The following is a 27,674-nucleotide window of genomic DNA, read 5'->3' as shown; positions in this document are numbered from 1 at the left end:
CCTTTGACACCCAGGTCAGCGTTCCTTAATCACCGCGTGTGGTACATTTTCACCCTCTTTCTCCAGTAACATGGAAGCGTCCCAGGAACATTCAGGTTGGAGAAGAACGCAGGGTAGTCTTTATTCTTTTGTTGCCTTGAGATGAAGTCCCGGCGAATGACGCCTTTCCTTGCTCTGGGCAGCTTCCATCTTAGACCCTGAAGCTCACAGCTTCTGGTCGCATTGGGCACCTGTAGGTCTAGGAGCGTTCGCGTCGGCTCTGGAAGGGACGTGCTCGCAGGTCTGCATGGCCTGGGTCAGACCGGGGCGGATGCCAGTGCCACTTCCTGGGAGTGGCCAGGGTCAGCCTGGTGCGTGACCAGGACAGTCAGGGACTGAGAGGGCAGGGCCTAAGGTGTGTCTGGCCGTGGGTCAGTTTATCTGATGGGCAGATTCCTGGCTGTCCCCGCCGCCCAGTTGAGGCCCCTAACCTCCGGACTCAGGGATGCCCCTTCAGTGGGAACTGTCATGTAGGTCTTACAACAGACCGCACCATCGTGGGGGTGATGAGCACTGACTTCTGGGCTGCTGGCTGGCTCCTCTTAAGTACACAGAACACAGATGGCCTGAGTGTCATGGTGGCTGCCAGGAGGGTGGGCAGGGAGGCCCTGCGGGGGCGGTGGTCCTGGGGAGCGGCCCTCCCGGGGGCCAGCGCTGTACAGAGACGCTCAGCCTGGTGGCCTCAGGGACTGGCTGGGCTGTGCTTGTGCTTGGAATCTAGCAACCTTCAACTTGTGGTTTTTCTTTGAAGATTGGACAGATGAGCCAGGCGGGCCTCCTGGAGCACCTGAAGCTTGAGAATGTGTCCCTGTCCCACCAGCTGACGGAGACCCAGCAGAGGTCGATCAAGGAGAAGGAGCGCATTGCCGCCCAGCTCCAGGGCATCGAGGTGGGGCCGTGCTTCTGGGGCTGTGGGGTGTCAGTGTTGTCCTGGGGTTTGGGGTTTGGGGGTTTTTTTTATACGTAAACATTAGTACTACATACGTGCGTACGTATGCATATCTTTAAAAATACTCCTTTGAGCCATGTGCAGTGATTTAAGGTTTTGGGATTCTGTTCCTTGTGTTCCCTGTATGCTCATCCCCCCTCCCTCATCTCTGCACGCTCAGAGGTAACCTGGGCCTTCCTCTGAACTGCCTAGTTCCGGCCTCAGCCTGCGTTACCATTTCACGCTCCAACAGCCACGTGGACTGGTTAGGACCGTGTCCAGCCTCCTCTGTGGATTATCCCAGGGTAGGGAGATGCAGTGGCTTTGACCTGTGGTCTTTGTCAGCTGTGAGACCCTGGACTTAATATCTTAACTCTCTGGGCTTTGTTCCCTTTTCATTAAATATGGATGATAATACCTACTTAATAGGCTTGTTGGGAAAAGTAAAGAAGAAAAGGGGTACACGGCATCCTGGCATTGTGTACCGAGAACCTCACGGTCACACAGAAGGTTGGTGTTCTGTGACTGTGGTCTCCCATATCCCCACTTATCTGCACGTGCTCCTTTGTCCTCACGGATGACGTGGATGATGAAAGACAGTTGTGTTGTGTCAAACACATGCTTCAAGGGCTCAGTGTCAAAGAACTAAAAAAATTCTAAGTTATAAGCTAATGTTTTTTCCCTAAGAAAACTCCTAGATGTTGCGTCTTAACTACATAGTCAGGACGTAAGGAATGCCATATTGCCCCACGGCCCCTGGTCTCTAGTCTTACCAAGTGGCATCCGGAAGTAACCTTGTGGGACTTCCCTGGTGGTCCAGTGGTAAAGAATCCGCCTTCCAGTGCAGAGGACCCGGGTTCTATCCCTGGTGACAGAACTAAGATTCCACATGCCGTGGGGCAACTAAGCCTGCGCACCACAGCTACTGAGCTCGCACGCCTCAACTAGAGAGCCTGCGTGTCGCAACGAAAGATCATGCATGCCACGACTAAGACCCGATGCAGCCAAAAATAAATAAATAATCTTTAAAAAAAAAAAAAAGGAAGTAATCTTGTGAAAGAGAATGTGCCGTGCATCACCCCGAACAGCCTGTCTTCACGCAGGTGGCGGCGGTGGCGGCTGTGGAGTTTCATTCACCACTTTATCCCAGTGCTTAAAACTGGGCTGTCTGCTTGCTTCTCTCTTCAGCCAGGCCCGAGGGTCAGCAGGGGAGCCATGGGTGGAGGAATCGGCTGGTGGCCTGTCTTGGCAGTGGGAGGGCACCAGCTTTCTGCCCCCGTCCCCTCGGGCCCTCTCTCTGTGGGTCATGGACAGGATGGTGACGGGGACGGTGGCCTCTCTCCAGGGTGGTGGGCTTGCCCGCCGAGGCTGTAGCTACAGGTTATCCTGCTTTTTAAAAAATGCTCTGTCTTCTGGGCCCAGGCTGACATGTTGGACCAGGAAGCTGCCTTTGTGCAGATTCAGGAGGCGAAGACGATGGTGGAGGAGGACCTGCAGAGGAGGCTGGAGGAGTTCGAAGATGAGAAACAGCAGCTGCAGACGACGGCGGCCTCGGCGGCGGCCCTGGAGCAGCAGCTGGAGCAGGCAAGCCCCTCGGGCGCTCTTGTCGCTGCCCTGGGGCCGCGGCCAGCCTCACGGGGCTCGTTGGCGCTGGTCTGTCCGTCACGTCGTCAGACCCGGCGGGGGTTCACTTCAGCTCGTGGTCTTCTGTGCCGCAGCTTTACGCAGAAGGCTGCCTCCAGAGCATCCTCCAGACTGTTTAAAACCCAAGCACGGAAGAAGTACAAACTCTTGGGACACGCGGTGTTTTCGTTCAAGCGCGGTTACATTGACTACGGTTCCTTTTTTCCTAGGTGAAGCTGACTTTGCATCAGCGAGACCAGCAGCTTGAGGCTTTGCAGCAGGAGCACCTGGACCTGTTGAAGCAGTTCACCTCGACGCAGGAGACTTTGCAGAGCAGGGAGCAGTCCCTCGGGGACCTGCAGCTACACCACGACGAGCTGCAGGCCAGGCTGGATGAGCTGCGGGGGGAGGCCGCTGCAAGGGACGACGCCATCCGTTTCCTGCAGAACGAGAAGATCGTCTTGGAGGTGGCTGTGCAGGCAGCCCAGAGCGGCAGGGAGGAGTTTGATAGAGAGGCAAAATGCCTGGAAGAGGGTGCCCAGGACACGTCAGAAACTTTAGAGCAGTTGACACAGGAATTAGCCATCAAGTCCAGCCAGGTAATGCAGTTTGCTGTCACTTTTTTACGCGTGGAAATCACATATACAAGAAGTAACGCTGATTGTTTGGTCCTTTGTTTTGTTCTTTTTTTGAAACGTGGAAGAACGCTTCCGGGGGGGGGCCCAGGGCTCAGCTGGGGAAGGGGCCCACAGCAGCTGATGGGGTACTTCCGGTCCTAGGTTAGTGGCTGGGTGTGTAGATACCTGGCTGGGAACTGGGAACCGAGTTGTTTGGGGCTTTGAAAGTAATCTGCCAAGAAACACCAGCTTCAGTGCACCTGTGAGGAGGAGCTCAGACCTGGGAGAAGCAGCGTGGGGCTTTGGTTCTTTCCTTCCTGACTGCCTGACCCAGTGCAACGCCCTGGACGTGTCGGCATGACGGTGGGTGAGGGTGGGAGACGGCCGAGGGTCCGGGTGTGTGCGCACGTGACCTAGCACGCCACACCCGGGAGCTGCCATGCTATGATGTGGGTGAACAGTAAACAAATACAGACAGAACGAGAAAGCTGCAGGGTGTGGAGGAAGTAGAGTTAGTGTCGGGAGTGGTTTTGTCTTCGAATCCAGCTCCATGAGCGTCGAGGACAAGAGGAAGTCGGCACGTTTTCCCTCCAGGAAGTAGGTGCGATTTCTCTGCAGGTGCTGACCCGTCTGTACCCTTCTAGGACAGGAGGCACAGAGGCAGGTCTGTGCACCCGTGTCCCCCTGAGGCACAGGGCCCTCCCGGAGCCATCCGTGTAATGTCTGCACACGTGTCCCTCACAGGTGGAGCACCTGCAACAAGAAGCTGCCTCCCTGAAAAAGCAGGCACAGAAGACAAAGGAGCAGTTTCTTCAACAGAAGGTGAGAACGTGGGGTTAGCTTGCTTTCTGTGAAACAAGTACATGAAGAAAATCCTGTACGTTTAATCTCTTCACTGGAAGGAAACAATTCAAGAGGAAGGTAACAGCTAGACTCCAGCTTTTTTAAGAGACCTCACTGGTTCTGAGATACACTCCTCACCCCTCCCGTTTTTATGCTTCTGAAGTCAGGTGCATTTTCAGGGTGGGGTTGGCATCCGGATCATGCGGACATACCCTGCTGGGACATCAGAGTGAGTGCGTGCTGCTTCCACAGCGGCCGGGGCTCCTGCGTAATGTTGCTTTGAAAAATGTCGCACCACGACCCAGCACTGAAATAAGGCTCTTCACATTAGTGAAGCTGGTTCTGCTGTCTGAGGAATGAGTGCAGAGCACCACCAAGGGTCTGAGGAAGGGGCAGCCGAGGACGTTGTAAGCGGTGGTGGGTTTTATCACTTGAGATGCGAGCGGAGTGCCTGTCAGAAGCCAGGCAGGGCAAGTGGAGTGGGAAGGAGTGGCCGCATTCCCCCGAGGAAGTGAAGCAGTCAGGCCCCCAGCGGCTGGCATGGCTCCCCTGTCCATTACCCAGTCCTGTTTAGGTGTGTGTCTCAGTGAGTGGTATCACGGATTTGGTGAAATATATATCTTCAGCCCCAGAAAGTTATATAGATAAGTGGTGAGCATTTTTGTTTAAACGGCTTGACCCCTTGGAAGACCCGCCCCGCGGGCTGCAGCTTCCGGCCTGTTGGGCAGGTGATGGTGGAGGCCTACCGCCGGGACGCCACCTCCAAAGACCAGCTCATCGGCGAGCTGAAGGCCGCAAAGAGGAGGCTGGACTCGGAGGTGAAGGAGCAGCGGCAGGAGGCCGTCAGACTTCAGGGGGAGAAGAGGGCCGCGGAGGTGCAGCGCTTGCACCTGCAGAGGGAGGCGTCGCAGGCCCGTCAGCAGGTGGTGGATCTTGAAGGGCATCTCCAGTCCACGCAGAGGGAGCGCGACGAGATGGAGACGCACTTACAGGTCTGGGGACGCCTTTGACTTGTGAAGGTTCAGCCGAACGGGCCTGGGGTTGTACGGTGGGTGGGGCGGGGCCTGTGGAGCTCAGATCCAGGCGGAGGAGAGCTGTGGGGGCGGTTCCTGAGATGGTCCGAGCGGGCGTTTGAGTGGGCGCTGGAGAGAGGCAGCAGGGGGCACGGGGACGTGGGCCGGGCCGCCTGCAGCAGCTGCTTTGGGCTCCGGGCTTTAAGGGCGGTGGGGCCAGATTTGCTGTGCACGCACCAGGGCCCCCATGGCCGGTGGAGTCTGTGAGAGACAGTGGTGGCTGTGCCGCTGAGGGTGTCTGGCACGGGGCCAGGTAGAGGGAGCCCTCAGGCCGGATGCCTGCAGCTGAGGAGTGTTTCTGAGGCAGGCGGTAGACCTGGGGAGAGCGATGGCAGGGTGTCAGACTGAGGGCTGCATCTTAACGTGTGACGTGTCAGAAGTCCCACGGAGGGCCGGGCAGGGTCCAGGGAGGCAGGTAGGCTGGAGGCCACAGCTGAGAGCCATGAGAGTGCAGGCAGGACAAGAGGGCCCGGAGGCTGTGGGGAGCCAGGGGCTGGTGGGACCCCTGCAGCTGTGGGACGCAGGGCTCGCGGCTGCGAGGGCCGAGCCGGTCCTGGGGGGACGGTGCTCATTGCACAGGGGGAGACGGGGCAGCGGGCAAGTCCAGGAGGGGGGCGTGAGGCTACCCCGAGGTGCTGGGAGAAGCTGGGGAGGGGACCGGGCGGGAGCCGTCGCCTGAGGCATTCTCGTTGGCAGCTCTTCCCGCCTGTCCCACCAGCGGCCTTGACACGGGTGGTGCAGGACCCTTGGCCTCCGTGCAGTGACCGCTTATCGCGGGGTCCTTGGCCAGGGTCTTCCTCAAAGCCCGTGCCCTGCAAGGCGGCCTTGAGAGGAAGCCAGTCCCACATTTGGGCTTCAGGTGGAAGGCTTGGCACTCCTCATTTTGTCTCGTCCTCCCTTTATTTGAAGTCTTTGCAGTTCGATAAAGAGCAGATGGCTGCTCTTACGGAGGCCAACGAGGTGCTCAAGAAACAAATAGAAGAGCTGCAGCAAGAAGCCGCAAGGTACGCGGGCGCGGGGCGCGTGCTGGCGGGACGCCGGGCGGTGGCTGTGAGCCGTGCGGGCCCCCCAGCACTGTCTGTCCAGCCCTTGCCGGTCTACAACAGGTGACCTAGGAAGTCAGAGTCCACGTTTAAAGCTGGAAAAGTGATTCCGTCGTGATCTGACGGTTACACGTGGATGTGCTAACACATCCTTTCACAAACACTCCCCATTTGTTTTTGTTTTCATTTGACTTTTCGTGTCAAGCGCCTGTGGCAGCGCCCTTCGCACCGCCAGTGCACTGCCCAGGGTGGACACCTGTGCCCGTCCTCACCCGGCCCGCGCCAGGCCCTTCACTCCCATTGCGTGTCCCACACCGCTCTGCTCTGTCAGCCGCTGATGTACTGTGAGCCTGAGTGTTGGGTTCCTTGCTGCTGGTCAGGAAGAGCGCTGGGAGCTTCCATTTGGTAGGAGAGGAGTCTTCTCTGTCTCCACAAGGTGGTTTAAGCAGCTCCGAGAGGGGAGCAGGACAGACGAAAGCATGGTGATGGGCTCTGTAGGGGATACCCACCGACCGCATCCTGGGGAGCTGGGTTCTGGGCAGCGCAGTGCTGGAGAGGGTGGTGCTGGGGGCAGATGAGGGTGGAGCTTGGATGGAAACGCACTTGGCCTTTGCTTGGTGTGGCAAGTGGGTCGGAGGTGAGCTGAGACTTCCTTCTGTCTCTGCCACGCCCCAGGGCCATCACCGAACAGAAGCAGAAGATGAAGCAGCTGGGCTCAGACCTGAGCAGCGCACAGAAGGAGATGAAGACCAAGCACAAGGCCTACGAGAACGCCGTGGGCATCCTCAGCCGCCGCCTGCAGGAGGCCCTCGCGGCCAAGGAGGCGGCCGAGGCCGAGCTGAGCCAGCTGAGAGCCCGGGTGGCCGGTGGCGGCAGTGACCACACCCTGCACGTGGGTAACCTGCTTACTCCGCTGGTTGCGGAGAATCGGTGCAGGGGGCTGCGGGGGCATGACGTGTACAGGCACCTCCCCTCCGAAACCCTTCTAGGAGGGTCTAGAAAGGAGGTGTGTGGGCAGCGTTTCTTCAGAATACCTCGCGGTAGCAATGTGACCGGGGGCTCTGACGCTGCGTTTGACCCCTGCGAACGCGTGCGGGGCGCTCGCCCTGCTGGCCCCGGCCCTCCTCATGTCTGGGGAGGAGGTCCTGTGAGCGCCATGCGTGGGGTGTGAGAGGGCTTGGGGTGAGGGTCGAGGGGTCCAGGACAGCCTTTTGGACAGGTGGCGTCTGAAATGGTCTTGCGCGACGGCGGGCATCTCAGCAGAGCGCTGCTCCTGTGTGCTGGGTCTGGGGGGCACGGGGCCAGGTAGGGGTCTGGCTGGAGGGGCTGGGAGCCGGGGTCGGGGGGTTTGGAGTGGAGCTTCCGTGTGACAGAGAGCGAGCCGAGACCTGGCCACCATCCTGTCGGGGCGACCTAAGGCCAGGAGAGGCTGCGACGGTAGCTGAGGTGATGGGAGCCAAGTGCAGGAGGTGGTGGGAGGCGTCTCGGAGGCCAGCACCAAGGCGGGGTGGGTTGCTGATGGCTCTGCGACAGACGGCCCTTGAGGTGGACAGCATGTGCGACGTAGTGGAGGGAAGTGCCTGTGAAACGCTCGGGTCCAGGAGGAAGAGGGACCTGCACGCGGTGAGGGCTGAGAGGGCTGAGAGCCGCGGGAACTGCTCTTCCCCCCATGGCGTCCTGAGGCGAGAGGAGAGCCTTTTGCTTTGGGTTATTGTTTAGGGTGGGGGACCGGCAGCAGGGTGGGCACGCGTGTGTGTGTGTGTGTGTGTGTGTGTGTGTAGGGGGTGTATGCACGTGGTGGAGGCTCTCAGGTCTCCTCTGGGCGTCACACTGTCACTCTGTCAGTCACGAGTGTCCTGGTCCCCAGATCCCTGCAGTCTGGATCTGACCACCTCCTTTTACTTTGGCTAGTGGGTATAAAATTCTGTGTTTTGTTTATCACCCACCGATTTGAGTCATTTCCCTTATGCTTAGTAATCGTATTTTTTTCTCATCTTTGTTCCTCTCTCCTCTCAGTTTAAGAATTCGTAAGTTGGAGGACACTGTAGCATAGCGTGGTCTCTTGTAAAATACATAAATTCAGTATTCCCTGTCACATGCTTACTTTTTACATTGGGAGGGGGAGAACTTACTCAATTGCAATTTCCTTTTTACTTTAAAATCTCTCACTGTTTAATTCTTTGACTTACATGGTACCAGCAGTGGGTGTCACTGCCATGCAGTCTGTCACCCCCTTGCTGCACAGCCGGTGGCAGCTGGGCAGAAGCACAGCCTGGGAGCCAAAATCCTGGTTCAGCCTGTGCTTCGGCCCTGGTGAGGTGGGGTCTCAGGCAGCTCACTCACCTTGCTGATCCTCAGTAAAACGGAGGCCGAGGAGAACCAACAAGGACCTACTGTGCAGCACAGGGAGCTCTGCTCAGTATTCTGTAACAACCTAAATGGGAAAAGAATTTGAAAAAGGATAGATACAGGTATATGTAACTGAATCACTTTGCTGTACACCCGAAACTAACACAACATTGTTGATCAACTCTACTCCAGTATAAACTAAAAAGCAAAAAAAAAAAAAAAAAAAAAATGTGGCCGATGGGGCTTCCCCGGTGGCGCAGTGGTTGAGAATCCACCTGCCAGTGCAGGGGACACGGGTTCAAGCCCTGGTCTGGGAAGATCCCACATGCCGCAGAGCAACTAACCCCGTGCGCCACAACTACTGAGCCTGCGCTCTAGAGTCCGTGAACCACAACTGCTGAGCCCACGTGCCACAACTACTGAAGCCCGCGTGCCTAGAGCCCGTGCTCCTCAACAAGGAAAGCCAACGCAATGAGAAGCCTGCTCGCCGCAACTAGAGAAAGCCCGTGCGCAGCAACGAAGACCCAACTCGGCCAAAAATAAATAAATTTATTAAAAAAAAAAATGAGGCCGAAATGAGGTAAATGGTAGAGCCTCCCTCGTTAGGAAGGCTCTGTGGAGAGACACCTGTGAGGTGCTTAGATCAGCGCCTGCCCCACAGCAGCAGCAGGAAGAGTGTGTGTGCGTGTGCATTTGTGTGTGTGAGCGCGTGTGTGTGCACACGCGTGTGGCATTGGTTACATCGTGCCTGGTGCAGCTTAGTTGCCACAGACGGTAATTGGTAGCTCTTATCTTTCTGTGTTTTCAAAGCATTAAGTGAAAAAGTGAGTTTGTGAGTCATTACTGTGTGGCTACCCGGTAGCTGACTGCGTCCTGTAAGGGAGAGGGAAGGCTGCAGAGAGCCGATCACCTTGGTTGCAGCCTTGCGCAGTCGGTCCGAGCCGGGCTACGTGCTGGGACCCGTGACCAAACCCACCTTCCGTCCCGGCCCTCAGGAGCGGGTCCAGGCCCTGGAGGCGGAGCTGCAGGCTGTGGGCCACAGCAAGAGGATGCTGGAGGGGGAGCTGCAGGAGGTCATCGCGCTGACCAGCCAGCAGCTGGAGGAGCAGCGGGAGAGGGTGCTGGAGCTGGAGGACGAGGTAGGCGGGCGCCGCGCGGCCCCACGTGCAGGGCGGTACTGCTGGCCGGGGCGCTCGGCCTCCGCCCTGCGTTTCCGGGGCCGTCGGCCGCTTGCCCGGGTCTCTGAGCACCCGCCCTGCTGGAGCCGTGCATGCACGTGCTGCAGCGGGGCCCGCTGTGCCCGCTGCCTCTCTGGTGTGGCAGACGAGACACCCGGCTCAAAGGGGCTCGACCCTTTAGAGGAACTCCACGTAACTCTCAGTCCCAGACGGTCATGGCTTCGGGTGGTGCCACACGAGCAGCGTGGTGGTGTCACCTAGGGCTCTGCACAGGGTCCCAAGGTGGCTGTCGGGAGCTGCGGGGCTGCGTGCACCGTTGACAGTTGTCTCTCACTCTCAGTCCTGGCCCGCCTGGGCTCCGACCCTGGGTGTGCTTCTCTGCAAGCCCACGGTCCCCAGGGGGAGGGCTGGGCTGTCGGCTGTGGGTCCACGAGAGAAGGGGCGTGGCCGCGGCAACCTTCCCAGCTGTGAGACGAGGGCCCTCGTGTCCGGGGCAGTGCTTGCCTGTGCGTTCTTGCGGGTGGTGTTAGCTGTTCAGTTCCTGATGTGCGAGCGCTCCACGAGCCAGAATGGGCAACTCCCTTATGTCACGGTGACTTTGGTTTGTTTCAGCTGCAAGAGTCCAGAGGCTTCAGGAGGAAGATAAAGTGCCTTGAGGAGTCGAATAAGAAGTTGGCTCTGGACTTAGAGCATGAGAGAGGGAAGCTTATGGGCCTTGGACAGTCCAGCGCGGCCCTGAGGGAACACAACGGCATCTTAGAGACAGCTTTAGCCAAGAGGGAAGCAGACCTGGTCCAGCTGAACCTGCAGGTATGGAAACTCCTTTGCAGCAGGAGACTTGCTGCAGGCGGGGCAGCCCTCCGAGGGCTTCGGCTGTGTGGTCTGCACTTGGTCATCACAGCCACCTGCAGGGTAAAGGCCAGAGAATCTGCTGGAGTCGCAGCCCCTCTGCCAGCCCTGAGGCGGGGGTGGATCCGGGGAGCCTGTGTCTCCCCACAGCTGAGCTGTGGAGGGACTAGGCTCAGCCCATGAGGTTCCTTGTGGGTGGGTGACTCCCGGAGGGTAGAGGGGACCTTTCCCAGCTCAAGGCAGTCATGCTGTGCGTAAGGGACTCTGACCCGAGGGCCTCCTGTGATTCAGCACCGGGGTTCAAATCCCAGCGGGGCTCTCCCTGCAGACCCCGTTGTTAGCTCCTCCTCTCTGCAGCCCCTCTGGGCGTTTCAGGGAAGTCTTCAAATGGTGTTCAACAGCCCATCCCAGCCCATGCCTTGAATTCACCAGATTTTAGAGCGCTTCCTTAGTTCCCACCACTCCTGCCCCTGGCAGCCTTGCTACGGAGGCGATTGCGTTGATAACCCTGGGTTTATATGCATCTTTTGGGTTCCTAACGAGATGCTTGAATATGATCATATGATTGATGATACTCCTGTGATCTGAGATTTCGGTTTTGCACACGGCGTTCTCCAGAGATGGGATTCTCACTCCTTTCCTGGCTTGTACCCTTGTTGGCAACATGTCGTGATGTCTTGGGCCCCCGTGACACTAGACTCCCCGGGCGCCACCACCCCCTCCATCTCCATTGGCACTGATCAGAGTGGCCCCTGCTTGTTCCCAGGGCTCTTCAGGCTTTGGAAATCTGACGTCCTTCCTTCCTTACCACTCTTGGAATGTGCTGTAGGTGCAGGCAGTTTTGCAGCGCAAAGAGGAGGAGGACCGCCAGATGAAGCAGCTCGTCCAGGCCTTGCAGGCCGCGCTACAGAAGGAAAGGGTGACGGTGCACAGCCTCAAGGAGCAGGTGTGTGTCTTCCAACCGGCTCCAGATTACAGCCTCATAGAGCCTCTGGAATGTAATTTTTAAATGTCTGAAAACTGAGTATTAGTACCCTTGACATGAGTTCCCTTCCAGGAACTTAGCGTGTGAATACCTTTACTGACGTGTCCAAGGACAGGGTATCGTCATGGGGTTGGCGACAGCGAGGCTAGAGAGGGCCCCCTCCCTGTGCTCATCAGTGAAAGAGTGTGTGCCGTTGTGCGGCTCTAAGATATGTGCACAGAGCTCCGTAGCTACGTATTTTGCTGGGGAAAGATGCCCTGCACGTAGTGTGGAGTTAAAAAGCAAACTGCAGAGTAGTCTATGTTTATTAGTGTTAAAAATGCAACCCAGATAGGTGGTTCTGGAGACCCATGGCCAAGTTCTGCATTTGGAGCAGTCTTCCTGGCTCATGTGTTCACCAGTGCATCAGGTGGCTCATCCCGCAGAGGGCCCTGCCCTGGCCACCCTGCGAGCTAGAGTGGGCCTCAGGCCGTGCACTTGAAAATTTTTACTGTCATGATGCCTCGTCTGTGGTTTCTGTAAAGCTCTTTCCTTGTTAGACTGTCAGCTTCCTGGGACGAGGTCTGCGGCTTGCTTACCCTCATGACCCCAGTGCCTGCACAGAGCAGATTCTCAGAACATGTTTGTCATTGGCGCATTCATGCGTGTGTAGGTGCATGTGACCTGGGCTTTGCTACATTCTTTAAAAATTTCTCCACGAAAGTACACTAGAGATAGAAGGAGATAGTTCTTTATTTCCTGGGTGAGACAGTAAGGCATTCTTTTAAAGTAGGACTAGTTTTAAGATACGTTAAGAATATTTTAACGTGAACAATTATTGGCTTGTTCTTGACCCACGGTTGCCTCGCCTGCAGCTGACATTTTATCCTTCCGTGGAGTTGCTGCACGTCTTGTGGTTCCGAACTGAGTCAGCAACACTCCCTACTTTTCTATCCCCACCTTCCTATCTTTTGCTCTGTACTCAGGTATCACTTAATAGTTTTATTCTCACCTTAAAGACGTAACTAGGAGATTTTTAACTAAAGGTGCTGGAGGGATAATGTCTATTTCACTTTGATTTCTTTTTTTAAGGGCAGTAATTGTAAATGATGCTTATTTATTCCTCTGAGTGCGTTTGGTCTGATTGTCTTGATTGTAAAAATAGTACACGTAGTATAAATTTTTAGTGTGCACGGAGATTAAAGTACAGATCATCTTGAATCTCTACCTGGTGACAACCACGGCTAATGTCTTCTATTGGAGTTTTTTTTCCATTCATGTATGAGTTCTTTCTATATTCATCTGTAATATACTATAAATATTTTTACTAAACTTCTTTGAAATGAAGTGCTTGCTAGTGCAATTAGACAAGAAAACTAAACTGTTGGAAAGGAAAATGGAAAATTTCGTTACATTCTGAGAATTTGCTTGTTTTCTCAGAAACCTTGAGATAAACTGTCGTTAACTATGCAGAAAGCTAGTTGCGTCCTAATGGATGACGAGCAATAGCTTTCTTACAGTTATTAGATGGTATGTGATGGAGAGGCGGGTTCCTCCCAGATACGTGAATTGTGAATGCATGTAATGAGAAACATGCAGATATACTTGAGGAAGACTGTAACCACTGCTCAGACAAAGAAAGTTGGGCACATTTGTTCGCTCAGCAGGTTCTGCTACCACGTTGCATGCTTGAGGGCCAAGCGTGTGTTCAGTACTTTCATCCTTGATGGGGACCTTGGAAGGCTTTGGAAGGAAGGCCTGCAAGAGCAGCTAGGATGCAAGGGGTTGGGCGGCGGCCTCCACGAACCCGGGCACGTCCTGTGAGGCTGCGCCTCTGTCCTCGATGACGCCGTGTTCTTCTTCCCAGGTTGCTGCCGCCCAGGGGGAAGCGGGGCACAACCGCCGCCATTTTAAGGCCGCCACCTTAGAGCTGAGCGAGGTGAAGAAGGAGCTGCAGGCCAAGGAGCGGGAGGTGCAGAGGCTGCAGGCGGAGGCAGATGGGCTCCAGTGAGTGCGAGAGGGCGGGGCCGGGCGCCACCACCCCCTCCATCTCCAGTTAGTGCCTTCAGCGCACCAGGGCCCCGGTGTCCTGGCAGATCGCTGAGTACTCTGCAGGCAGATCTGAGAAGGAGAGAGAGATCCGATGGCTGTCTCAGGATGCCGCAGCTTCCGTCTGAAGCTTTGGCCTTGATGCCGTGTGCTCCCACTCTGTGCCCTGCTGGTTCTTCTCTGAGAAGAGATCTTGAGCCCTCTTCTCAGAGAAGACCCAGCGCAGACAAAAATAAATTTAAAAAAATAAACAATGAATAAATTTATTAAAAAAAAGGCACACAGCTCTCCCACTCGGAGGCTAACGCCCCCGCCCCTTCCCTGAGGGTCCCCACCGTCACACGTGGTCTTCGAGGCGCCTCCCCAGCTCCCCTCGGGCTTCCCTTCGTTGTGGTGCGCGGCTCCCGTTGGAGTGGCCTTGGCTCGCACCCGTGCAGGCACATGTGTTGGGCACTGCACGTGCATCGGTCCCTGCCACCATAATCCGTGAACTGGGCTCACAAAGCGTCCCTCCCCGGGGGTTGTGAGGATTCGTTGAGCTAGTGCATTGCAGAGCTCCTAGAACAGTCCCTGCCCAGGGTGAGCAGTATGGGAGTTTTTGTCATGATGCGTGTCCACCCAGGACATGTAACGTTCAACTAACAACATTTTTGAGTGGGAAGGTAATTGGAAGAACGCTGTAATTTCACTCTTCCTTGTTTTTTATGCTAGGATTCAGGAGGGGAAACATTCCCAGGAAATAGCACAGTTCCAGGCAGAGCTGGCAGAGGCCCGGACCCAGCTCCAGCTCCTGCAGAAGCAGCTGGATGAGCAGCTGAGCAAAGAGCCTGTAGGAAACCAAGAGGTGACCCGCCGGGGCGGCTTTACATCTCCAGTTAACAGGACTTACAGAGCTAGACTCTGCTGGTTGACACTTTCACTTCATTCTCTGCCTTCTTGGAAAGGGATATTTATTTTTTCTAAGTATGATATTAAATGATACGCAGAGATATAGTTAGAGCAATGTTATAATGCAAGAAAGCCATTTTAAAATTCTTTTGGTTGTGTGACTTTTTCCCTTCTCTAGATGGAAAATCTCAAATGGGAGGTGGATCAGAAAGAGAGAGAAATCCAGTCCTTGAAGCAGCAGCTGGACGTGACTGAGCGGCAGAGTAAACAGGAGTTGGATGGGATACAGCAGTCAATGCAGGTACGGGGTGTGTACAGGGCGTGTACGGGGTGTGTATGGAGCGTGTACGAGCCCCTGGCAGCACTGCAGCAGCTCCTCCCTGGACTGTGCCAGGCAGCGTGCTAGGTGCGCAGCAGCAGTTCTCAATGGCTTGAATGCTCCCACCAAACCGTTCTGCAGACATTATCCCATTTCAGAGAGAAGCCCAGGTCAGGCAGCTGAGGGACGCTGAGCAGAGACCAGAGCCCCAGGGCCCCACCCTGGGCTGAGCTGTGCGGTGTGTCCCAGAAACGGGATCTCATTAAGTCCAAAAAATGAGACGGTTCCATTCGCCAATCTGTGATAAGCTTCTCTACGAAGAAATCTAGGCACAGTCTTGACTGCTCGAGGAAAGGGTCGGGAATGTGACTCTGACTGGGATTCCTGCTTGTAGGTGGACAGCTTGAGATAACCAGAACTGACTTGTATTCTGTCTTAGGAACAGTTAGGCTTATTCTAGTAGCTGATCTTGGAGTTTAAACAAGGGTTGGGTTCACTGTCAGATGTGGACATGGGAATGTTACCGGCCCCTCGGTAGAGGCTCTGAAGTGTGGATGGGAACGTTGAGGACAGGACGGTAACCAGATTCTCCTCAGTGTAGACCCTTGGAGAGGAGTGGCAGGGGGAGGGGAGCAACTCATGAAGGCTGAGAGTTCCAGCCCCTTGGAATTGTGATGTACGAACTAAGATTTGTGCAGTGTGTTTAAGACCTTTCAGGTTTTTTTTTAAACTAATGTGAGTTATACATTTACCACTTTTTTAAAAAAATTATTTAGTTCATTTATTTTTGGCTGCATTGGGTCTTTGTTGCTGTGCGCGGGCTTTCTCTAGTTGTGGTGAGGTGGGGCTACTCTTTTTTTTTTTTTTTCTTTTTTGTGGTACACGGGCCTCTCACTGTTGTGGCCTCTCCTGTTGCGGAGCACAGGCTCCGGACGCGCAGGCTCAGCGGCCATGGCTCACGGGCCCAGCCGCTCCGCGGCATGTGGGATCTTCCCGGACCAGGGCACGAACCCGTGTCCCCTGCATCGGCAGGCGGACTCTCAACCACTGCGCCACCAGGGAAGCCCGGGGCTACTCTTCATTGCGGTGCGCGGGCTTCTCACTGTGGTGGGTTGCAGAACACAGGCTCTAGACTCGCGGGCTTCAGTAGTTGTGGCTCGCAGGCTCAGTAGTTGTGGTGCACGGGCTTAGTTGCTCTGCAGCATGTGGGATCTTCCCGGACCAGGGCTCGAACCACGTGTCCCCTGCATTGGCAGGCAGATTCTTAACCACTGCGCCACCAGGGAAGCCCAAGACCTTTCAGTTTTAAAAATCTATGACTTTTTTACTTTCTTTAGAATGTTAAATCTGAGCTGGAGATGGTACGGGAAGATCTGTCCCTGACCCAGAAAGATAAATTCATGCTTCAAGCTAAAGTGTCGGAACTGAAGAGCAACATGAAGACACTGCTCCAGCAAAACCAGCAGCTCAAGCTGGACCTGCGGCGGGGAGCAGCCAAGACGGTACTGGGCCACCGGGCGGCTGGTGGGGCTCCGGGGATGTGCTGGCGGGAGGCTGGCAGGCTTTCCAGTCGGTCAGCCAGTCACAGAGTTACATTAACCAACACTGAGTGACGGTTGTGTGAAGATAGATGACGATGGGGTGTTCTCCTTGGACCACAGGCCAAATCTTTTTAATTTAGAGCTTTTTCCAACAGAGTGTTTGCCTCTTTCTATGAATTTAGATGCCATTTTATTGTACTATGCTTTATAAAGCAAATGAGGGCATGGTTTGCTTGTGTTAACAAGAGCCCCTGGGCCTCTAGGCGAGACCAGCTGGGACACAACAGCTGCCAGAACAGGCTCAGGGGCCCGGGGAGCCCGAAGCAGCCGTCACGAGCTCTGTTCAGGTTATCTGTTTACCCACCGTCTGTTTTTCTACCAGTCTGTGTAAATATTTTGCAGGTGCAAAGAAGTCGCTTAGATTCAGAGGTTTATTTAGCACGGTTTGTTTATCTGTGGAAAAAGTTTGAAGTCCTAGGAAGGGGAGTCTTATGACTTGGAAAATTGACTTAATTTCTTAGGGAAACTCAGAGGCAAGGCCATGGTCTCTCTGGAAAGCTCCCACCGTGAGCTCTCATTAGGGGGCTCTCGGCAGCTCCGGCCTCCTGAGGAGCCAGGATTGTAGTGTTGCTTCATGCGTTAGGAAGAAGGTTTTCTATTCAGCCAACATTTCTTGAACCCCCATGGCTGCCAGCTCTGCCGATTTAGAACAAGTGGAAAGTGCTTCCCCAGAGGCCCAAGGGGAGCTGGGGAGGCACCTCGAAGACCACGTGTGATGGCAGAGACCCTCGGGGAAGGGGCAGGGGCGTCAGCCTCCGAGTGGGAGAGCTAACTGTGTGTCTTTTTTCTTTTTTAATAAATTTATTCATTTTTTATTTTATTTATTTATTTTGGCCATGTTGGGTCTTCATTGCTGCGCGGGCTTTCTCTAGTTTCCGGTGAGTGGGGGCTACTCTTCGTTGCAGCGCGCGGGCTTCTTATTGCGGTGGTTTCTCTTGTTGCGGAGCACGGGCTCTAGGTGTGCTGGCTTCAGTAGTTGTGGCACGCGGGCTCAGTAGTTGTGGCTCACAGACTGTAGAGTGCAGGCTCAATAGTTGTGGCGTGCAGGCTCAGTAGATGTGGCTCATGGGCTTCAGTAGTTGTGGTACATGGGCTCGGTAGTTGTGGCTTGCGGGCTCTAGAGCACAGGCTCAGTAGTTGTGGTGCACAGGCTTAGTTGCTCCGTGGTATGTGGGATCTTCCCGGACCAGGGCTCGAACCCGTGTCCCCTGCATTGGCAGGCGGAGTCTTAATCACTGTGCCACCAGGGAAGCACCTAACCGTGTGCTTTTAAAAACAGAGAAAGGAGCCGAAGGGAGAAGCCAGCTCTTCCAGCCCCGTGACGCCGGTGAAGATCCCTGACTGCCCCGTGCCAGCCTCGCTTTTGGAGGAGCTGCTGCGGCCCCCGCCTGCCGTGAGCAAGGAGCCCCTCAAGAACCTCAACAGCTGCCTGCAGCAACTCAAGTATGACTCTGCTCTGGGTTCCGTCTCGTAGTCTTTACAAATAAGCTGCAGGTCTCAGTTGGAAGAATCTTCCCTGTTGCCAGCACCGCACCGTGGTGCGCTCGCTTGGCGAGCGGCTCCGTAGTGTCTCTTGGCGGTGGGCTGGTCCCGTGCCTCTCCCTCCATCTCCAAGGTGGGAGCTGCCCAGGGCTAAATGACCCTGCACACCAGGCAGTGGGAGGCCCGTGTCTGAGGCAAGGGCAGGTGTGGCTCTGGCCCTGTGAGCGGACGCCCTGCAGGACAGACCCTCGGCTCTGTGTTTCCAACGTTCTCCCCAATCGGCCTGTCGGCCTCTGTGTGGTGCACAGGAAAATGGCCAGAGTCTCTTCCGTGCTGTTCCAGGAGAGAGGCTCGACGGGCCCCCGAGGGTGTGCGTGAGCGACCTGCCGTCAGGGCCGGGTCAGAGGTAGCCAGCTGTCTCTGGGGGGGACAGCGCCCCCGGCTGTCGTCTGACCGCGCACCTCCCCTGTCTCCCCAGGCAGGAGATGGACAGCCTGCAGCGCCAGATGGAGGCTCATGCGGTCACTGTGCACCAGTCGTTGTCCTCGTGGACGCAGGGGGACCCCGCCAGCCCCTCCCGCCTGGGTGATCACACCAACCCCAGAGGAGACACGGAGCAACACGGGCAGAGCGGGGCCACGAGAGAGCACTTTGGAGCGGTGACCGCCGAGCATCCCCACCCCGAGTGTTTGTAGCTGACTGCAGGAATGCTCTCTCCTCCGTGTTATTTATTTGACTGTGTGCTCTATTGTCTTTCTAAGAGATGGAAGTTAAGTTTTGCATTGGCCGTTACAAGGAGTAAAATAACAAAGCGAGAGTCGAGAATTGATGACAGTCATTTGCAGGTCGCAGCCAGCTTTTCCCACGAAGTGACCAAATCTTAAAAACCTAATCTAGGGCTCAGCGAGACATTTTGCATGTGTCTGAAGGGTTATCTGCGGAAGGAGGCATCTTAGGCCTGACCGTAGACGCTGCTCTCGGACGGCCGCTGGCAGAGGCGTTGCGTGGCTGCGTCCGGCTTCTCACTTTCCTGTCTGATTCAGAAAGAGCTTTCCTCCCTGCAGGAGTGAGACCTCGTTTGCACCTTTGGCTTTTATTTTATTTTGTTTTGTTTTCAATAGCCATCTCTCCGTAGAACGTATATATAAATACCGGAAATCATCATCTAATCTTTAAAAAGTATATGCTCGTATTATTTAAGAATGACCCGAATTGTCTTTTTATTGATTGCCTTTTGAAAATCTGCAGTTAGGAAGTAACGTATGTGTAGGATTTAGGAATGTCAGAAATTTATGTTTTAAGAAATGTAATTATTTTATTTACCTTCTAAAGCCAAATATTCTTAGGCAGAAGTTCTTTGTTATTTTAGTTTCACTTAATTTTGAGGGTCTTTCCTTGCCATGAGTGCACAATGCCCACCTGTTTGACCCCTGGCCCTGCATGGCCTCGCTCACCTTGGCCAACCCCCGGGCAGGCCTGATGGCCACCAGGACGCCCACATAGACACCACGGTCAGCACATGCTGACCTGATGCATGAGGCATGGGGAGAGGCCTCAAGAGGTGGGGGGGGAGAGCAAGGAGGAGGGGCAGGGCCAGGGCTTCCGTGGGCTCCAGACCAGGGAGCACTTTGCCCTGTGTGGCAACGTCCACCAGCACCTGTGTGGTCGTCAAGAGATATGCTGGCCTCTGTGTGGTGACAGCCTTCAGAAGGGGGAGAAGGCCCTTGACCCTCTCATCTGGAAAGCAGCGAAAGGGGCAGGTCAGCATGAGAGGGTCTCCCGAGGTTTACCTGAAATCAGACACCCCAAGTGTGCGAGGTCCCGCCTAGAGTGACTGTGAGACTCGAGGTTTGTAAGCTTGCCCCTAGTTTGCTAAGATGATCTAAAATAATGTTTATTGTTCCAAGTTAGAGAAGAGAGAGAGAACGGGTCTGTGTGGCCCCCTGTGCAGGTCGGCTGGTCTGAAGATGAAGTGTGCGGTGTTACTGATCAGGCCAGACATGCTCGTATCACCGCATCACCTGGGTCTCTCTTGTGGAGAAGACAGTGTGGTGTTTTTAACCTGCTTGTGTTCTCTCACAATATGCTGTTAGAAGGTTAATTGATAATATTAAAGTAACATTAATCACAAAGATGTTTAGTGTTTAAAAAAATTCCCCAGCAAGTATTGGAACGTCTAAAATATGTGTATCATTTGTACAGGGTTAATCTTGGAAATTATACTTGAAAACTTTATTCTGCTCTTCATTTTAAGTTGGAAATCGTTTTTGACAAAACTGTTTTTGTACCATTGGAAAAGAAAAATGGTAATTTATGTTCTTATTTATTTTGGCTGCAATATCTTTTGTTTTAATTTTAGAGCCGCTTTCTCTCTCCTTGCTGAGGTCTTCCAGAAAATCAGTGTATCTTCCTTAGGAAAGGATAAAGGAATCCTGAGTATATCCATCAAGAGAAAGCAATCTCTGTTCCCCACCCCTTTTTCCTTTGTCGAGTCACCTCTGTGTGTGTACGTGCGTCTGCGCGTGTGTGCGTGTGCATGTGTACGTGTGCGTGTACGTGCGCGCGCGCGCGCCTTTAGCAGCAGTGCCTCGTCTGGGCTCCTGCTGTCATCCTGTGCCAGCTTCATCCTCTAGTTCTGTGCGCGCCCGGCCTGCCTCTGGCCTGAGCGCTCAGACTGCCCCCCTCCCATGTCCTGTGTGTGCCCCTCGTGCTGTCACGTCTGGCCTGTAGTTCCCGACCAGGGGCCCTTGTGTCCGGGCTTCCTTAACAAATCACCCTGAAGGGGGGACGTTGGACTGAATCGCCTGCTCTTCGTTTGCTGCGGGTTTTTTCTCTGAGGGGCTTTACTGGCGCTCCTGTCTCCCAGAGCTTGATTCTTTTAGGGAGCAGCATTGGAAATATTCTTCCACTGTGGGCAGAAGTGGGAATTAGGAACTTCCTCATGGAAAACAGCAGTCCACTCTGGAGCACGTGTAGAAACACGTTTGCTGTTGCGCTGTATTTGTGTATGTTGTTCATCCTCGTGTCCTCACTGGAGAGCATGTCAGCTTGGACACTTCGTGATGTTATGACTTGATTTTCTTATGCTCCTAAAATAACTTACTGTGAGTGGTTGTTGTTGATTTTTCCACGGTACACGTCAGATAGATGCCACGGATCTTTTAGACTTACATGCCTTTGTTCTACTATTTGGAAGCTGTAACAGGCAGTGTCTTTGATGAGATGTGAAACTGGCTCACACTCTGGCCTGGGGTCCAGGTGCCAGGGTGGGCCTCGAGGAAGACAGCCTGTGGAATGCTGCATTAGGAAAATTCTCATTCAACTGCTCCTCGGTTTAAAGACTTTTCTTGGTATAGGGATACTGCAAAAGCCATGGGCCTGCAAGGGCACCGTGACATATATTCCTACTTTTCTGAGTATTTTTTTAACGAAAATTAAATGTCGCGTGTAAAGATTGCCAGTAGTGAAAGGGACCAGCGGATCTGAAAGAGAACTGTCCTGGAGCATCCCCAAGGGCCGTGATGTGCACAGGGCGGGGCTTGTGAGAGTCTTCTCAGAGCCGCACTCAAGTTCACTCACTCCCCGCAGGGCGCCTCTCAGTGTATGGTGGTCTCAGGTTACAATAGGATCCTTGACAGGAATGCTTCAGAGGATCTAGAAAACTCGGTGGTTTTAAGTTATTCATGTTTAATAAAAATTTCCTCGTTAAAAGGGAGTCCTCAGGTTGGGGCTATTCAGGGGAAAAGTGTCACCATGCACAATGAATTGTAACTTAAAAAGCATGTTGATTTTTTATAAATTTAAGTGTGCTTGGGAATTCCTTGAATTTTGTGCAATAAACTATTTTTTGTTAAAGATTTTTATATTTCCTTGGGGTGCTTTCATTTTCATATATATATTTTTTCATAACTGGGAGTAACTTTTATCTCATGTTGTTACCAACTCTGTTCAGATAACTGAAGAAAATTTTATTGTTCTGCCAGAGTTTCAGATGGTCGTGAAATCTAACTCCTTGTGGCTGCTGTTGACCACAGCAGGAGCGTAGCGTCTCGCCGTGTTGCTTCCTTCTTCACCCGCACTTCACTTGTTACCACACGCCAGTAAGTACGGAGGTGGGAAGCGTTCACAGGAGTAACGCTCCTTCACGGGAACCGCTCCTGAGGGTGCGGACGCACTGCACGCGTGCTTCCGGTGTCGTCCAGCCCCCAGCCACCACTGACTGTCCCTCGCCTGCAGCAGTGGGACCGTGACTCCGAGTCGCAACCTTGTGGCTCCCCAGTCTCACCCGCCTTCTTCATCCATACTTCATTTTTGATCAGCGAGAGTAGACTGGATGTAGATTCTTCAGTTAAATGTTATCACTTAACCAGCATGGTAAAAAACGTACAGAAAAGGAGCAGTAAACCAGTGGTCACAGAATTCGATTTTGTGGTGGGTTGGACACATGTTTTCTTGTGTCCCCACCTCGTGAGCTTCTATAACCAAGGGTCAGGTATTACGTGTACCACCCAGACCTAAATGAAGATGCTCTGACCGCCGCCTTTCGTGGCCTTAACTTCCTGAAGTACTGAGGATGCAAATTTCCTTTCCTACAGTAATCATGAAGAGGGTGATTATATGTATCGGAACTTTTTCCTTTTCCTGTAAAGCTGCTAAACACTTGAAGGCGCTAAACTAACGAGTTGATGGGTTTATTTTTAAGTTGTCTCTCCGTCGGATAGCTGTTCTGTGCTGCACCCTCTTAACGGTAGTGCAGTGGGTGCTACCGGAGTGGTCCAGGTGCAGACTCCCGGGCAGCTGCTCCCCGGCTCAGAGCGGGTGCGAGTACGGGCAGCAGTGCGCACTGAGTGTGGCCCGAGGACTTGGTCTCAGCCCTCCCGGTTACGCGGTCTCATCCGTCCTGCAGCCGGCTAGGTGGGGACAGAAGTAGGATTCTTTATGCCACCGACGTCCAGTGTGGTAGACAAGCGTGCTAGCTGTTGGGAGAGTCTCCGAGCCTTTCCCTAAATGAGGAGGAGTTCTTAGCAATCAGTAACTGCCCGCCCCAGAAGCAGCATTTATTGGAATCCTTCTGCTTGTCTTCATGCTAGCTTTCACGTCACGAAGAGTGTTGCGGGTTCTCGTAAGAAGCATTCTTTGGCAATGACTTTTTCCTGGAAACACGGGAGATGTGACACTGGGCTGCTGACCCCTTTGTCTGCCTGTTCGGTGGGGTGCGGAGGGCGGCGCTCCTGCGCGCCAGCCCATCTCCAGGCGGAGTGGGCACCCCCTCCCGAACAGCGTGCTTCTGGCTCGGGCCGGAAGCACCTCGAGGTTTGCGCGCTCGGCCCTCCTTCGCCTGGTCTGGCACTTGCTGGAGAGGCAGCACTCGGGGGTAATTCTCGGCTCCTGGGGCCTCAGGGCCTTTGTTTCGTCTGTGAGCTTTCCGTGTGCATTTCTAAAGACCTGATGGACATTGCGGAGCGATTTTCCCGGTGCTTAAGCCTTGGTGTGTTGAAAGCTGGAACGCCTCATTTCCATCCAGAAAAGAGTCCCTTCCTTTGACCGACTCTGATCGTGATACAGTCCCCTGGTCTCTAAACCTCAGGGTTTCCCACCCTCGGCACCGTTCTCGCCGGCCCAGCCTGGCCCACGGCTTCTTCCCTGTCTCTGTTCCGTGCCCCGCCTTTCTCCACATCAGCCGGAGCCTGGCTTAGCTGTGGAGGCAGCCCCTTAACGCTGTCCAGCCTTCAGGGTCGTCGTCCTCCCGCTGCTGCCCAAGCCTTCCAGTGGCCCGAGTGCCGCGCACATGGCCCAGCCTCCCAGCCCGCTACCATCTGGCCAGGAGCAGCCTCTCTGGCTTTCCTTCTTAGCTGGTCCGCGTGCACTGGGTGGGCTCTGCAGGCCCCGCCAGCACTCGCCCGGGACGTAGATGTGCGCCATGGGGCAGCAGGCACAGCTCCTCAAGCCGGTGAGATGGTGCACGGCATTGACCGGCTGCTGCGAAGCCCTCCCGCATGGCGACAGCCTTGTCCTCGGCCGGTGCTCTGGTCAGCGTGAGCACCTACCTGAGGAACAGTGCCAGCAGCTGACCCACAAGGGCCGGCACATGGGGGCAAGCGATGAACCTGTCCGCTCAAGCCTCTGGAGACTGGGGTGACCTGTTCCTGCGATGTGACTCGGCCTCTCCTGGCCAGTCCGCGTGCCCACGACAGGCCAGGAGTGCCCTGGCCTTGCCCGGACGTCTTGCCCGCTTCGCTTGCCCTGAGCTGCCCCTGCCTTGTCTCTGCTCACTGAGCACGTGTCTGAGTCGGGCTGGCGCTCACTGTTCCTAGAGCTATCTAAGAGCAGCTCCGCAGGAGGAAGAAGCCTGATTCGCAGCGTTTGGTGATTCCCAGGTGTAAATACCCCACTGGGGCACATGGGACGCTCCCACTGTGCAGTCATTGCAGCTGGGAAGGGGTGTGGGCTGTCGCAGGTAGGGGACTCTGGCCCAGCAGACTGTCCCCTAGGGATGCGACAAGTGAGCAGAAAACAGACCTGGGTCAGCTTCGTAAAACCTTCCCTGATCCCAACCCCGAATGACCCTTGAACCTGTGTGCACTTACAGATAGGTGTAAGTTTATACAGATAGGTATAAGTTTATACCACTTTACATCATGTTTCTTTTCAGCAATGTTATTTCTGGAGAGTCCCTGTTTCTCCTATTAGATTACAGGGCATCAGGGGCATGGGGAACACTCAGCAGGTGGATTTCATTGACAATGAGCCTCAGTTAGCCTAGTTCAGTAACTGAAAGACATGTAAACAAACACCAACTGGGTTTCCTTCCGCGCTAATTTGGTGTAGAAATGGTGGCTACATATAGTACCACAACAAAACACTGCTCACAGAGCACTCATGAATTAGGAATAAATGCCCTTCAAGATCTCTTAAAATTCTGCAAGATCCTGACAGCTTTGTGTAAAATAATCCCTTTGCTAATCTGCAAATGAAATGTCCAGGCTTCCTTGCCAGTGCAGCTTCCTCAGTGGCTGCATCTTTGCCATCTCAGGGCTCCGAGGATCTCGGTGGCTTCCTGCTGTGGCCGTCCCTCGTCACTCGTAGGGCTGCACTTCCCCTCTTGAATCACCTGGGATGGGCTGCTTTCCTGACCAGACCCCCACCATGTGTAACAGCATACACATTTTTCCTCCTCTCATTGAAGGCTATTCACAATACATGTGAAACTAGACCTCCCCCCTCAGTCTCCGGGGCTGGCTCGGACCCTGGCCCTCTCGTGATCTGGGATCAGGAGTGAAGTTAGGATACCGACTGCAATCAGCAATTAGGTTAAACCTGCTCCTTTCCCAAAAGACCATCAGTTCCCCTAAACTTAATTCCTCTTCATTCGTGGAAATCCACTTCTACCTGCAGGGGTTTACATCTCAAATTCTCTCATTTCTACCTCACAGGTGAGTAGTGGCCAGTATAGGGTTGGCTGCTTTTTTTATTATTATTTTTATTGGAGTAGAGTTGCTTTACAATGTTGTGTTAGTTTCTGCTGTACAGCAAAGTGAATCAGCTATATATGCACATATATCCCCTCTTCTTTGGATTTCCTTCCCATTTAGGTCACCACAGAGCACTGAGTCAGGTTCCCTGTGCTATACAGTAGGTTCTCATTAGTTATCTATTTTATACATAGTATCAATAGTGTATATGTGTCAATCCCAATCTCCCAGTTCATCACATAACCCTGCTTTCCCCTTGTTCTCTACGTCTGTGTCTCTATTTCTGCTTTGCAAATACATCTATACCATTTTTCTAGATTCCACATATATACTTTAATATACAATATTTTTCTCTTTCTGACTTACTTCACTCTGTATGACAGTCTCTAGGTCCATCCACGTCTCTGCAAATGACCCAATTTCGTTCCTTTTTATGGCTGAGTAATACTCCATTGCATATATGTGCCACATCTTCTTTATGCATTTCTCTGTTGATGGGCATTTATGTTGCTTCCATGACCTGGCTATTGTAAATAGAGCTGCAATGAACATTGGGGTGCATGTGTCTTTTTCAATTGTGGTTTTCTCTGGGTATATGCCCAGTAGTGGGATTGGTGGTTCATAGGGTAATTCTGTTTTTACTTTTTTAAGGAACCTCCATACTGTTCTCCATAGTGGCTGCGCCAATTTATATTCCCACCAACAGTGCAAGAGGGTTCCCTTTTCTCCACACCCTCTCCGGCATTTGTGTTTGTAGATTTTCTGATGATGCCCATTCTAACTGGTGTGAGGTGACACCTCATTGTAGTTTTGATTTGCATTTCTCTAATGATTAGTGATGTTGAGCATCCTTTCATGTGCTTCTTGGCCATCTGTAGGGTTGGCTTCTTAATAGTGGAATTGTGTTTCCCCCCACCCCTGCTTTTATCCCAGTCTTGTTTAATGGAGTGTAGACTGCATTAGATGGTGGTGAGGAGAATCCAGCCATAATAGCATACCTATTGTTAGCTGGATTCCACAGAAAATCGTGGTATTAAGATACTGGTTAGGCTGGTAAAGGCTATGAGACCCCGAAATTCAATGGCTTAAATGAGAGAGGTTTCTCTTTCGTGTAACAGCCGAAGCAGAAAAACAGGACTGATGAGGGCAGCTTCTGGTGCCAAGGACACAAGTGCCTTCTAACCTCCAGTACCATCTGTGGCCTCGGACAGCTGCTCCAGGTTCCACTTGTTACTGTCTGCATTTTCCCAGGTGGAAGGCACGTCGCACACCCTCGTTCAAGGGTGTCACTCACTAGCTGTGTACACCGTCTGTTGCCTCCACTAAGTCACCAGGCCACAGGATGTGTGTTTGTAGCAGTGTGTCCAGCTCCAGCTGGGACTTTCTGTTATCAAGAGGATGGATGCTACTGGCAACGGCCTCTATCGCAATACACAATCTCTCAAATCAGTCCCCTGTGCTCTGAATTCCTGGGATTTATGATTACTATAACAAAATCCCTCATGATGGGGGCTGACCCTGCTACCCTTGAAAGGCATGTATATATATACAACTTTTATGTTTTTTGAAGTATGAAAGAAGTGGTAATAACAGCTAACGTTTATGAAGTCCTCACCTTGCTCTGTAGCAAGAGCCTGGCACGTATTAATCCTCATCTCTGAGACAGGGGCAGTTATCCCATGTTACCCCTGAGAAAACTGCAGCACAGGGAGATGAAAGAATCCACCTACAGTTACCCAGCAGGCAGGGAAGGTCTGCCCAGGGCCTGGCACTCATCACTGCACAGTGGCACAGATTCACAGAAAGGTCAAGACTGGGGAGCAGCTGGGGACTGAGGTCTGTTCTCAGGTACTTAGAAGTTAAAAACAACAAATGGTAAGATTTCATTCTAACATGGTGCTTGCTCTTCCTTTTTATTTATTTAGGTTGCGCTGGATCTCACTTGTGGCACACGGGATCTTTTTTTAGCTGCCGCATGTGGGCTCTTAGTTGCGGCATGCATGTGGGATCTAGTTCCCTGACCAGGGATTGAACCCGGGCCCCCTGCACTGGGAGCGCGGAGTCCCACCCACTGGACCACCAGGGAAGCCCCTCTTCCTTTTTTTTTTTTTTTTTTTTGCGGTACGCGGGCCTCTCACTGTTGTGGCCTCTCCCGTTGTGAAGCACAGGCTCCGGAAGCGCAGGCTCAGCAGCCATGGCTCACGGGGCCAGCCGCTCCGCAGCATGTGGGATCCCCCCGGACCGGGGCATGAACCCGTGTCCCCTGCATCGGCAGGCGGACTCTCAACCACTGCGCCACCAGAGAAGCCCCCCTCTTCCTTTTTAAATGTAGACAGAATTTACACTAAAATAGGCAC

At 53.7% G+C, this 27,674-nt stretch overlaps 1 protein-coding gene across 4 annotated transcripts in view; it reads left to right on the top strand.

The window, feature by feature from the left end:
• GOLGA3 (golgin A3) overlaps positions 1-21,704 on the top strand; it is a 45,120-nt gene extending 23,416 nt beyond the window's left edge. For 2 of the 4 annotated variants that reach the window (XM_049698520.1, XM_004276768.4), the window contains exons 9-24: positions 791-928; positions 2,390-2,551; positions 2,821-3,189; positions 3,952-4,029; positions 4,779-5,042; positions 6,033-6,127; positions 6,842-7,058; positions 9,511-9,654; positions 10,306-10,503; positions 11,372-11,488; positions 13,374-13,513; positions 14,267-14,399; positions 14,622-14,744; positions 16,100-16,264; positions 17,643-17,806; positions 18,324-21,704. In XM_049698520.1, the coding sequence (XP_049554477.1) occupies positions 791-928; positions 2,390-2,551; positions 2,821-3,189; positions 3,952-4,029; positions 4,779-5,042; positions 6,033-6,127; positions 6,842-7,058; positions 9,511-9,654; positions 10,306-10,503; positions 11,372-11,488; positions 13,374-13,513; positions 14,267-14,399; positions 14,622-14,744; positions 16,100-16,264; positions 17,643-17,806; positions 18,324-18,540 (2,724 nt within the window). In that variant the 3' untranslated portion in view covers positions 18,541-21,704. Of the gene's footprint in view, positions 1-790; positions 929-2,389; positions 2,552-2,820; positions 3,190-3,951; positions 4,030-4,739; positions 5,043-6,032; positions 6,128-6,841; positions 7,059-9,510; positions 9,655-10,305; positions 10,504-11,371; positions 11,489-13,373; positions 13,514-14,266; positions 14,400-14,621; positions 14,745-16,099; positions 16,265-17,642; positions 17,807-18,323 lie in introns of all 4 variants that reach the window. The other 2 variants (XM_033440617.2, XM_033440616.2) reach the window with 1 other exon arrangement.
• The last annotated feature ends 5,970 nt before the right edge of the window (positions 21,705-27,674 follow it).

This window comes from Orcinus orca, chromosome 15 (genome assembly GCF_937001465.1).
Source record: "Orcinus orca chromosome 15, mOrcOrc1.1, whole genome shotgun sequence".
NCBI classification, from domain to species: Eukaryota; Metazoa; Chordata; class Mammalia; order Artiodactyla; family Delphinidae; genus Orcinus; species Orcinus orca.
Note: the sequence above shows the minus strand (reverse complement) of the source record. Positions and strands in the feature narration are given on the sequence as shown.